Here is a 13,490-nt window from a genome sequence, read left to right on the forward strand (position 1 = left end):
ACTGTGGACACAGCAGCAGTTGAAAGAGAAGTGTTTAAGATGAATCTTGGCAGAGTGGCAGGCAGAGCTCGTTAAGCAGGCAGGTGTGAGCCTGGTTGCTATAGTGACCGCACCCAATGGCTCCATACACACGCACACAGACATGCACCTCACTTTTGCTGCTTAAAATGAACAGAAAAGTCAGGCCGAAACAAATCGCTCCCAAATGAAAAGTACATGTCGTACTGACAAAATTCTTTCACCGTGAGCGACAGCCATGTCTAGTCTACCTAATTCTCAGTTTTCATGCCTGTGGAGCTTATTATATGGACGTGGTGACAGTGTAAAGACACCATGCTCTTCTGATTTTCAAACGAACCTTCTGAGCCATTTTAACATTAGAGTCTATGGAAGAGTTGGAGGGAGGAGGCTGTGCATTGGTGACATTTATGAAAGAACCATAACACCTAGGACAATAGTAAACACATTGGATGAAAGAGGACAGCCATGGCTACGTTTTGAGGGTAAAATCATACCTGTAGAGCAAACGCTGCGGACACAGCAGCAGTTTTAAAAAATATTTTAAGATTAATTTTTTTGCTCCTCTCACTCTAGCAGTTGAGCTGCCTCACTCTAGCCCCAACATTCCGTCCCATACACACCCATTATAAACTCTGAAACGGGTGAAAAAACATCATGAAACTTAAACTGGAACTGAAGAAAAAGTATAATAGATATTGAAAAGATAAATACAAGTTGAATAGTTGAATGTCTTGTCTTCGTTTTAAAGTTTGAATGGTGGCTCTATGTGAACGTATGTTGAAGTAGTAAGAGTTTAAAAATGAGTAAGTTGAATGAGAATTTGAAGGGTCTCCCCATTGAAATACATGGGAAATTTTTGTTGAAAAAAGTTGAATAAAATTAAAAATATAAATGTTAAAAATGAGAAAAATAGAAGCAATATTGTCCAAAAGAATAGGAATCTAACGGTGTTTGAATGGTTTTTCTAAGTTGAACGGTTTTGAAGGAGTAGGCTTTCAAAAAACGTACGGAAAAATAAAATATAATAATAATAATAAAGATTAGAATAACAATACTGTGAATGCTTTTCAAGCATTCACACTAATTAGAAGAACAATACTGTGAATGCTTTTCAAGCATTCACACTAATAATAAAGATTAGAAGAACAATACTGTGAATGCTTTTCAAGCATTCACACTAACTAGAAAGTGCATTTTCTGAAGAAACTGCAGTGTGAATGCTTGAATCTGAATGTATGCACTGAAATGAATTAATTGCTGAATTTTGAGTTAAAAATATTGAATGAGATAAAAAACAACAAAAAAAAAAAACGAATTTAACCTGAAAACAAAGGTGCTGAACTGCTAAAAGCTGAAGGTTACACAGAAGAAGGAGTTGGAAAAAAACTGAAAATGTTTTAAATGTAAATTAGAAAACCCTAAGAAATGAGAAAAGAACATTTAGAGTCAGAAAACATCTGAATGAATATTAAAAGGTCATATTCTTTGAATCACTGAATGACTCAAATGTGATCCCTCCACTTTGATCCACACAGTTTAAAAAATGTAAAAGTCTGAGCTTTGAAAGACAATGTTGGAAAGAGAACAACGATGGTGACATTTTGAGGGTAAAATGATGGCTGTAACACTGTGGACACAGCAGCAGTTGAAAGAGAAGTGTTTAAGATGAATCTTGGCAGAGTGAGAGAGAGAGCTCGTTAAGCAGGCAGGTGTGAGCCTGGTTGCTATAGTGACCGCACCCAATGGCTCCATACACACGTACACAGACATGCGCCTCACTTTTGCTGCTTAAAATGAACAGAAAAGTCAGGCCGAAACAAATCGTTCCCAAATGAAAAGTAAAAGTCGTATTGACAAAATTCTTTCACCGTGAGCGACAGCAATGTCTAGTCTACCTAATTCTCAGTTTTCATGCCTGTGGAGCTTATTATATGGACGTGGTGACAGTGGAAAGACACCATGCTCTTCTGATTTTCAAACGAACCTTCTGAGCCATTTTAACATTAGAGTCTATGGAAGAGTTGGAGGGAGGAGGCTGTGCATTGGTGACATTTATGAAAGAACCATAACACCTAGTACAATAGTAAACACATTGGATGAAAGAGGACAGCGATGGCTACGTTTTGAGGGTAAAATGATACCTGTAGAGCAAACGCTGAGGACACAGCAGCAGTTTTAAAAAAGATTTTAAGATTAATTTTTTTGCTCCTCTCACTCTAGCAGTTGAGCTGCCTCACTCTAGCCCCAACATTCCGTCCCATACACACCCATTATAAACTCTGAAACGGGTGAAAAAACATCATGAAACTTAAACTGGAACTGAAGAAAAAGTATAATAGATATTGAAAAGATAAATACAAGTTGAATAGTTGAATGTCTTGTCTTCGTTTTAAAGTTTGAATGGTGGCTCTATGTCAATGTATGTGGAAGTAGTAAGAGTTTAAAAATGAGTAAGTTGAATGAGGATTTGAAGGGTCTCCCCATTGAAATACATTATAAATTTTTGTTGAATAAAGTTGAATAAAATTAAAAATATAAATGTTAAAAATATGAAAAATAGAAGCAGTGTTGTCCAAAAGAATAGGAATCTAACGGTGTTTGAATGGTTTTTCTAAGTTGAACGGTTTTGAAGTTATAGGATTACAAAAAACGTACGGAATACAGAATAAAATATAATAATAATAACTAGAAAGTGCATTTTCTGAAGAAACTGCAGTGTGAATGCTTGAATCTGAATGTATGCACTGAAATGAATTAATTGCTGAATTTTGAGTTAAAAATATTGAATGAGATTAAAAAAAAAACAAAAAAAAAACGAATTTAACCTGAAAACAAAGGTGCTGAACTGCTAAAAGCTGAAGGTTACACAGAAGAAGAAGTTGGAAAAAAGCTAAACATGTTTAAAATGTAAATAATAAAAAAATGAGTAATGACAAAAGAAAATTTAGAGTCAGAAAATCTCTGAATGAATATTAAAAGTTCAAATTCTTCTAACTGAAATGAACTTAAAAGATGAACAAAAATTCTGGAGAAAATGCAAACTTTAATATACAGCATAATGTTTTTCAGACATATACACATGTGTATATCATGTTTAATAGTATTACATACATCAATTTGTTTTGTATGTCATAGAAAATAAAAAAAAAATCTTAAGTCATATTTTACAGCTTCTTTCTGAAAAGGACTAGTAGAATAAATAAAAATAACTAAATTAAATAACTAAATAAAAAATAATAAGCAAGATATGAAATACATGAAAATTCAACTTTTAAAACCACAATCCTGAACCTTTAAATTGTGTTGGTTTCTTAGAACATGGCTGAACAGCTGTTTCTATCGTCCTACTTAATCTGTCTACACATCTTTTTATTACTCATTCTTCTTTATGTTTTAATGTAAACAGAGTCCACACAGTGGTAAAAGAGAACTGTATAGAGATTTTTGAGTAAACTCAAATGAAAGCCTAAGGTGGTGACACAGTTTAACACGTGCAAATAATCAAATAAACACATTAGTCCTTTTTGTGAACATGGATAAATAAGTATCCATACAGCATTGTTCAGCCATGCCACTAAATGCTTTTTTACACATTGTTTTAACCTGGGCTCAGACACAAAGTCCCAAAATTAGTTAGTCCCTGACTTTGAGTTGTGGTTATGACTAATTATTATACACAAGGCTTTATCTATCTAAACTCTAAGGACACAAATATGAAAAAACCTATACTTACCAGCTGATACCCCACACTACACACTAGGTGTGCCATGTGACCTGAAACTTTGGTACAAAATCATCATAATCATTCTGTTAACACTGTTTTTTAACACTGTTTGTGTTGCTGTTCAGCAGTTTAAAATGTTTTAGATTGGATTACATGGAATGAATTTGAATTTTCTTGGGGGGTTTTGTGTGTGTTTTGTTCTTAGCAGATTTTTTCTTCCATAACGTTGAATTCCAGTTACCACATTTCTGGCCATATGACATCCCGAGTGCCCACTTAAAAAAATCCCCACAGTTAATTCAACATTAAAACAAAATAAAAATATGTTAAATAAATAAAGGTTTGCTCTGTGATGAAATACTAAATAAGCATACATTGTACAGAGCACTAACAATGACAACAATCCTTTAGCCTGTTGATCAGAGAGAGGCAGTCATTATGTCCATTTAAAACCTGTAATCACAGAGCACAATGTTTCTGTGAAACTATGAAGTCCCATATGATCCTCATCATGTCCAGTGACTTCAGAGTGGATCCTCCCTGTCATCCGGCCAGTGTTTGATGTGTGGCAAGCAGCACAGAAGCAGGATAGCTGAGGACTTTAAAAGAAGAGCAGAAAACAGGAATATGTAGTTGTAAATGTAAATATCAGTGATACTTGTCTTGTCAAAGGGAATAAAATAATGAAAATGTTAACTTACACACTCATTTAGGGAGGATCTTGACACTGCACAGAGGAGGCACAGTCAGTCTGACAATGATGGTGATCTCCAGGGATGTTTTCCTGCAGCAACATTCCTGCCAACTGGCCGTATGATCCAGAGTAGTTGGTTTGTAATAAACAGAAAGGTGTATATGTTAGGTAGTGTGCACTCAGAGCTGGTCCTAAGAAACAAACACATCCTGTAATAAACTGAATACCTGTAGTAGTGCTGCTGCAAATATGAAGCCCTTCTATCATGAGTGGTTTCAAAGAAGGTGTTTTGGAGGCTCAGTCACAGAAACTGTGCAGTCTGTTCAGTCCTGAGTGTCTCGGCTCTGAAGGGGATGGATCACAGAGGGAAACACCTGAGTACAGACATTACAATACACTCTAACACTCCTAAGGTCAAGTGAAAACACAATTTAAACACTTCACAAAGAATGAATACATGTTTTCATGGAAATAATGTCATTAACCCTTTTTGTTGTTAGTAAATCTCACCGACTGCTTGTGGGACAAGCTAGAAGGAAGACTTATCACAGAATCTCTCCTGTGCTCCAGATGTGAAGTCTCACGCTCTGATCGTATGGCGATGAAGATGGTGATGATGAAGTTTCTCTGATCTGTGGCATTACAGTTTCTAGCTGCTATGTGCTTCACATTGTTGGATTTTACATGTGAAGATTGGAGAAGACACAGGAGGACTGTGTCTTGCTTAAAAAAAAAAAAAGAAAAAAAAAAGGAAACCTAACAGGAAAGGAAACCCCCCCTCAACTCCCACCGTACCCCCCCCCCCCTCCCACTCAACTCCCCAACCTCACACCATCAAATGTCTATACAAATGTAGGGTATCAGCTGGTAACAGAAAGCAAGTGTAACATATGCACTACATATGTAACACTGCTGAAACATTTCTGGCCAGAAATGTGCAGTTATCAACCCAGACCCACCCTGATGATTGCACTGGCCAGAAACATGATAAAAGCTCATAAAAATTTATGTTTCATAGAAAAATTTGTCCAAAAATATAATTGTGTACTTTTGAAAAAGTTTAAAGTTTATAACAAACCAAAATAATAATATTTTTGTAAATAGTATTTCAAAATAGAGGCACACATAAAGTGGCTTAACTGTCATTATTGCTGTAATTAGGTTTGTTTGTTTGTTTGTTTGTTTGTTTGTTTTTTTAAAAAGCAACCTTTAGTCATTATTGTTCTCTCAGAAACAATGAAGAAGCTGTTGAACATTTATGTGTTGTGTGGGCAATCCTCTGGTCCACCCTCCCTCCCTCCCAGCCACAGTGAGACTGGGGCAGCCTGGCAGGATGTTGAAGCCTGGCTGCAGAGAGGATATGCCTACACTATTCATTTTAAACTGCTATATTTGATTTTTCTGACATTTATAGGTTACTGTTAGTGAATTTTAGATTTTCTGTAATAAATAAAATTGTCATCTTTTACTGATATCATTACTTAATTCATGTAATTGTATTTTATGTAAACAATTCAAACATTATACTGCAATGCAGGGCGTCAACTTTTAAATAGCGCTCTACTTTCTTAAGTCATTCAAAAATATAGAAATTACTTACTGTATTCAAAGATCTAGATCATGAATCATCACAGGACAATACACAGTATACTGGGTCATGGTAACTATGGTATGTCTTCATGATTCCAGAATGGAGACATCGATCTGACTGAGAAATGAAAATTAGGTCAAGCAGTGTGTTCTTCTCTGTGGTAGGGGCAGTGATGACCTGTGCGTATCCCCTAGACTCAAACAACTCCATGATTGGTTTGTTTGCACTGGATAAAACATTCTCATTAAAATCACCACAAACTATGATGGGATGACAGTCCATGATCTCCAATGAGTCTAATAGGCTTACCAGGTTTTTCAGGAATGGCCTCAGAGTGTAGTCTGGAGGTCTGTATACAACTGCAATCAGAGCACTGACTGGTGCTTCAACCTTTAAAGCCAGAAATTCAAGGTCAGTTACATTATGGATGTACTGTTTTTCATGCACTTGAATGTCACTTTTCACATAAACAGCAACTCCACCACCACTTCTGTTTGCCATCTGGGGAAAGTTTGTGTAGGACAGGTGTCTGTTGCGTTTGAACAAATTATAATTTTCCAAGTGGAGACTCTCTGCGACAAAAGAGCCCCGCAGGTGTGTTTCTGTTAGGCACAAAACATCTGCTAGACACAATTCATGGTGACTTTTGATGTCATTAATGTGAGCTGGCAGTCCCTCTGTATTATGATGAACAATGGTGAAAACCTCTGACCTGCTGAGGGTTTGTCTCACGTGTAGAAGAGGCATCATGTCATCAAGGTTGGCTTGTCTCATGTTCTCAAGTGCTGCAGTGATTTCTGGGTTGGTGAATATTTTTTTCTCCTCCATATCAAGAAGATACAGTCCACTGAGAGACGTCACTCTACTGACAGCTACGTAGGCCATGCCGGGCTCAAAAATGCTCTTAAGAGAGACAACAGCTGATGTGGTTGTCATACCCTGTACCTTATGTATTGTACATGCAAAGGCCAGCTTCACTGGGAACTGTCTTCGTACCACTCCTTTCTGCTTCAGATTCTCCTCTGCTCTCTCAATGTACACCATGTCGTCTGCTGGTGTGCGGTTATTCTTTCCAGATGTCTCATTATCCATTTTAAGTCCAAGCTTGATGATGTGTTGGTCGTTTTCAGAGTAAACTACTCTAAGTAGTTTTCCAAAAGCTCCATTAACCAAACCATTTTGTATGTCAATGTTTCTGGTGAGCATGACACGAGCTCCTTCTGCAACTTTCAGTGTGTCTGGTAACTCGTTTTTACCTCCTTTGAATGGTCTGTCTTGAAGTGCCATTCTGCCAGTTCTAGGATCTTTTCTAAAATCATCTGCATCGATGTCAATGACATGAGTGTGGAGCAGAGCCAGTGTTGCAGAGTTGTGTGCATCCACTTCTTTATTAGTTGCAAAAATGTGCAATGCATCAGTCGGACAATGGGCTGGTTCAGTTATGGCCTGTAACAACAAATCTCTATCTGCTTCGCAAAGCTCATCCAACTTTCCTTTTACACGAATTCTGTTCAGCATCTCTGCAAAGACAACATCATCTTTCTGACGCATAATCTCAGTCAGAGTGATCATCTGAAAATGCTCCCGCCACAGGTCGATCTCGGATGGGTTGTGCACACAGAGAGGTTTAGACTGTCGCACTGGGGGTAGCTGATAGAAGTCTCCGACAGCAATGACTGACATGCCTCCAAAGGGTCTCCGAGTCCCTTTGATCTGTTTGAGTCTTGCATCTACATATGCAAACAGATGTCTTGACACCATAGACACTTCGTCAATGACGATTATTTCAGCATTCATAAGTTCTGATCTGACTTCATCCAGCTGATTGCCAAGTCCCTGAATGGGAGGTTTTAAGCTTCTAGGCAGCTTGAGAAGAGAATGCAGTGTTGTTCCAGAAATGTTAAAAGCTGCAGTCCCAGTGAAAGCAGTTAACAGGACAGTGGGTTTTGATATGTCAACGTCGTCTGCATATCTGGGCACTTTGCTCAGTATCTTAGATGCTTCTGAGTAGATGCATTTGATAAGATGTGATTTTCCTGTTCCAGCACCACCATTAATATAAAAGAAAAACTGTTCTGGATTTAGAGCACAGACTCTTTTAATGCACCAGTCTCTAACTGCATAAAATATGCAGGCTTGCTTCTTGTTCAGATTCTGAAACATCTGACGTAACAATGTGGGATCAATAGCAGGGGGTTCCCTGATGGCTCTGACTTCTGTTGAAGCATCAGCCTGACGGCTGTAGTCGGGCACATCTTCCTGTTCATTTTCATTGTCTCGCTCTCTTTCTTGTTCGACAAGTGGCAACCTTACGAGATCTGATTCAGGTGCCAGATTACACCATTCGTCAGTCACACCTCTGTTCTGCTCATATTCCTCAACAGCGCTCTCGATCTCCTCACTGTTTTTCTCATATTTTTCTCTGTTTCTTTTGACAATGTGTTGCACGTACTCAAGATGGTCAGTACCTGGTAGCTGTACACAGCCAGCACCATAGAAAGCCTGATAGGTTGGCAACGATGGTGTTTTCAGTTCGTGGTCTGAACGATGAGGAAGGTACAGTTTAAGCAGTCTTCCGTAATATTGCTCTGGATGTTTTTCTTGTGAGCAGCGGTGAAATCTGATGATAGCAGGCTTATTGTTTTTGCGCCTTTGCACAAACCCCATCTCATTGAGAAGGGGCAAAACATCTTTACCTTTTTTCTGTTGGCCATAGACAATCCTGCAAGTAGCAGCAAAGTCTGCCATGCACATCTCCTCATACTCTGGTGTTTCAGGTCTGGCTTTGTATTTGTCATTCAAAGATGTCATCCAAACATTGGAAGACTCAGGTGTTGTGTTGTCCAGAACTGACAGGGGACGACTCATTTTCACAGGATTATCATCAGTTGGAATGAATATTACAGCACGTGAGCATTGCTTCATGTGAAGACCACATGCACGAGCAACACACTCCTGTGCACTGATCTCTCGCTTCTTTGAATATGCCTGCATGACGGCTCTCATTTCATCGCACTCATTTACACTGTCCTTATGGGAGTTCTCAATGACAGTTTTCAGGTACTCAGATAGCCCGCCCTCTTTTTTTGATATATATTTCATTAAATAATTTGCAGCACCAAAAGCATCTAAAACAAAGCTTATGTCGATATTACTGTTCCAGGCTTCAAGCAGATGTGGATTATAGCCGTTTATCCAAGAGTCTTTTGGATCACGCTTTAGTATGATCGTACTCCTCATGTTCATTTTATTCAGGTATCTCTCATATTCTGCATGTGTCAACTTGCATCTTTCCAAGAGCTGCTCTAAACTCATGGAAGCAGTTTCAGGTTCATTCAGCAGCTGGTTCAGTGGTCTGAGCTTGTTCTTTGCCGTTTCTACTTCCAGTGCATCATCCTCACTGGGTCTTGTGATCATTGTCTCATTGCAGGGTGGTTTGGGAAAACCAAAACGGCACCCGGAGCTTAAACTCCTAAAGCACGTCTTTGTGTGGTTCTTACTGTGTTTTTGCACTTCTGTTACTTTTTTGTACAGTTCAGGTTGTTTATGTGGATCAGGCAGCTGAGCTGTGATGTATTTGTTTATAAAATCAAGAACAGTTTGCTCATCATCCTCCTCAAACACAGGAGCACCTTCTACCCACAGGAGGCAGTGTATGTGTGGGCTTCCTCTGTGCTGAAACTCAACTCTGTAAAAGTAGTCAATGACTTTGCCAAGTGGCTCTGCGGGAGATAAGAGTAAATCTCTGAATAATGCTTCAACTCTCTTGTCAAACATGCGCATTGTTGTGACAGGATTGCTTCTCAGGATGTCACACTTTGCTGACCAGTCGAGTCCTTCAAAATTCACTTGTTCACCTTGCTGCCTTGTTATTGCCTCGATCACTTCAGGCCAGCGCATTTCAGCAGCTGAAAATGTGCAAAAGAACGTGGGAGTTCCCAACTGTCTGATCATGGCAAAAAGATCTCTTGTTGTTTTCTCCCAATAGGCTGGGGTTCCTCTCAGAGGCTGCATGAATCTCACTGCATCTTTATTTCGCACCAGTTTCTCCACCTCATGTTTATCTTGTAACATGCCTGAGGTTATTTTTCTACCATCTCTGGTCAGAGGCTTTGCCTTCCTTAACTGTACTGTCATGCTGGATGTAGCCAAGTGTATTTCAGTCACAAACTGTGCAAAGAATAAATAGTTTGTGTCTTTGGCAAAACGATCATCAATGCAGAAAAGTCTTGATTTGAAATACCCACTGGGGGATACTTTGATCAGCCTTCTTTCATCAAGTGTGTTTTGGCCTGTAGGAAACTGCACAGGGAAGGCCATGGCCTCCAGTTTAGGTGTTTTGAAAAAACTTATTGGATTGTTTCTCTCTGCAGGAGCAACAGAGTAGATTCCTTCACTGAAACATAATATCTCCTCAGCCACATCAGGGGGCTGCAAACAGGACTCGAGTGCAAAACCACCATTAGTCAGTCCATCTGCTTGCTCTGAATCATCTCTCATCTGTTCATGTGATTGTTCACCATCACAGGGTAACATGTCAATGTCCTGTTCATTTATATTTTGTGCTTCACTCAGTGCATTTTTCTCACAGCTGTCAATTTCCATTAAATCAGCCTCATCATAATCGTCCTCATTCATGTTTTCATCATCATCATCATCTTCATCAGGAAGTGTTGGATCACACAGCTCAGCATCATCTCTGATGCTCACATCCTTATACTGTGGATGAATCTGCTTGAGTTTATGCAGTGCTTGCACAAGTTTAGACCAGCTTACAGTCTGAAACAGCTGATGACCTTTGTAAGACAAGCGTCTCTTCAGTTTTATTCTCATGACCTGAGAATTAATTCTTAATCGAGGCAATGCTTCAACAGTTTCCTGTACCTCTGATGGGACACAGACCACATTTCCTCTAATTGCTCTTTGTCTGCCTTTGGGAAGAGGAATGATCTTGGCAAATGGTATGCACTTGGCTATGAGATGTCTCTCCAGTATGTTGAGATCAGACAGTTCAGGTGGAGTATCAGCAAGATCCAGTTTATTGGCAACAGCAAGCGCTGGCATGGATCCATTTTTAAGATGATCGTGGCAGGTGTGACAAATCCACTCTCTCTTTCTCTCATCGGGAACATTGCACTGCTCATTTCTGCAGTTTTCATCACAAACATGAACAAATCTTCCAGTCAAACATGTTGCAACCACATGTGGGTTTTTGACATACTTTGACCTTGTGCAGGGTCGCACTTGGTTTGGAAATGAAGCCTTGAAGCATACAGTACATGGGTATGATGGTCCAGCTTTGATTTGTGATTTGAACACAGATATGGCCTCGTTGATCACACTGTTGTCACTCTCTTGGGTTTGTCTGTTCACCCATCTGTATTTCCTTTTTATTTTCATTGCACATCTCATGTTGTGCATAATCCTGAATGCAAGATTACTTTGATACCTGTCTCGCATTAGTTGTTTCATTAGTTGTCTGTGTCTTACTCTGAATGCGTTATCACGTGCATAACGCTGAGTCACTCGAGATCTCTGTCTCTCTCTGAATTCAGGGTTTTCTTGATACCTTTTAGTGATATAGTTTTTTTGTTTTTGTCTAAATTCAGCATTGTCACAGTAGCGTCTTTTAATATATTGTTGTTGTTTCTTTCTGAATTCATCGTTCTCACAGTAGCGTCTTTTAATATATTGTTGTTGTTTCTTTCTGAATTCATCGTTCTCACAGTAGCGTCTTTTAATATATTGTTGTTGTTTCTTTCTGAATTCATCGTTCTCACAGTAGCGTCTTTTAATATATTGTTGTTGTTTCTTTCTGAATTCATCGTTCTCACAGTAGCGTCTTTTAATATATTGTTGTTGTTTCTTTCTGAATTCATCGTTCTCACAGTAGCGTCTTTTAATATATTGTTGTTGTTTCTTTCTGAATTCATCGTTCTCACAGTAGCGTCTTTTAATATATTGTTGTTGTTTCTTTCTGAATTCATCGTTCTCACAGTAGCGTCTTTTAATATATTGTTGTTGTTTCTTTCTAACTGTAGCATTCTCAGAAAAACGTTTTTTAACATATTGTTTTTGTTTCTTTCTGAATTCATCATTTTCACAGTAACGTCTTTTCATATACTGTTGTCTTTTCTGTCTGACTTCAGGATTGTTTTTATATGCCTCACTTGTGCAAGATTTTTTCTTTTCTTTGTAATTTTTATTTGAAGCATACTTTTGTTGTTCTTTCCTTTTTTGGTTTTCTTTTCTCTGATTTCTGGGTTTCTCTGATGCCATTAATCTTCTTTTCATTTTGTTCCTTTGTTGTTTATTAACTTTTTTCAGTTTTTGTAAAACTATATCAGAAAGGTCACAGGCAGCAACATTTGTTATGGCAGCATTTGATTGACATGAAAAAGCATCACTTGATGGAAGGAAACTTAATTCACTGCATAGTTGTTCAGTGGGTATATTAGGAGGTTCATTCTGATCTTCATATGATGTGAACTGAGTCATTTGGTCTTCTTTTTGTTTCACCATTTGACAAAAGATGTTCTCAGTCAGATCAGTGGTTGTGTTTCTCCTTGGAGAAGAGGGGTTTGCTTCATCAACAGTTGCATCAGAGTGAGTAGGTGCCACAGCAGTGGCAGCTGTTGGTCTGCAGACTGTGTCTGTGATAGTATCACTCAGGTTGACTGTGCTCATACTGTAGAACTGCACAGGCTTCAGCTCATAGTTACAAGAAGGTGATATCTCCATCATTTCATAAGAATCTTGGATCCTCTTAATCATGTCACTGAGGAGTGTGAATTTCAGCATCACTGCTGTACCACGATTACGTGACTGTAGTAGTAGAGGAAGACCACTGGGTGTTCTGGAGTGTGGATCAAAGAAACCATATTTGCTTGATGTGGATCTGAACACTGCTATACACAATCCACTCATAATCAGTAAGGCATACTGCACATCTGACAACAGGCAGCTCAGTCCTGCTTCTAAGCTGAGAAAGGTATCTACTGCTTCCTCTGGAGGTTCTTCAAATGTCCCATACCGGGAAGGCTGTGTCATGTCGACATCATACATAGACCAGCGAGCATCAACTTTGTCTGGCAGCTCATCGGTTGCCAAATGAATATTTTTAGGAAATCTTTTCTTGGCCTCTTTGTACATCACATCACCTTTATCCAAGACCAGATTAAGGTCAGCTGTAGTCATGTTTTCATTCTCATGAAGGAATGCAAGAAATGTGAGTGAGTTACATGTGCACTGCTTGTTTCTGGAGTCTCCATACTTGGGATGAGCCTGGCTGTGAGATGCACAGACCTGTGTAACAGATGGCTGATTTTCAAGGTTCATTCTTTCTGCATGAGATGGTCCTGCCACATCACTGTGACAGCCTCTTTTCAAAAAATCAGCATAACCCACCTGTGGGTCACATGACACCTCATGTTGTTCATTAAATTCATGCTGCAGTCCAC

The 13,490-nt window shown here is 38.9% G+C and overlaps 1 protein-coding gene across 3 annotated transcripts; it reads right to left on the bottom strand.

Moving 5' to 3' along the window:
- Positions 1–3,080: 3,080 nt before the first annotated feature.
- LOC145430868 (uncharacterized) lies at positions 3,081–12,599 on the bottom strand. Of its 3 annotated transcripts, XM_080305848.1 has the most exons (3): positions 4,667–12,599; positions 4,447–4,550; positions 3,081–4,344 (listed from the first exon to the last, which is right to left on the bottom strand). In XM_080305848.1, exon 1 carries the CDS (start codon positions 12,550–12,552, stop codon positions 6,058–6,060), a length of 6,495 nt encoding a protein of 2,164 aa, XP_080161974.1. In that variant the 5' UTR covers positions 12,553–12,599; the 3' UTR covers positions 3,081–4,344; positions 4,447–4,550; positions 4,667–6,057. The 3 variants fall into 3 exon arrangements, with proteins under 3 accessions (XP_080161974.1, XP_080161973.1, XP_080161972.1); XM_080305847.1 differs by having other exon boundaries at positions 3,081–4,550; XM_080305846.1 differs by having other exon boundaries at positions 4,447–12,599.
- Between the last annotated feature and the right edge of the window lie 891 nt (positions 12,600–13,490).

Source organism: Astatotilapia calliptera, chromosome 9, assembly GCF_964374335.1.
Source record: "Astatotilapia calliptera chromosome 9, fAstCal68.1, whole genome shotgun sequence".
Taxonomy (NCBI): Eukaryota; Metazoa; Chordata; class Actinopteri; order Cichliformes; family Cichlidae; genus Astatotilapia; species Astatotilapia calliptera.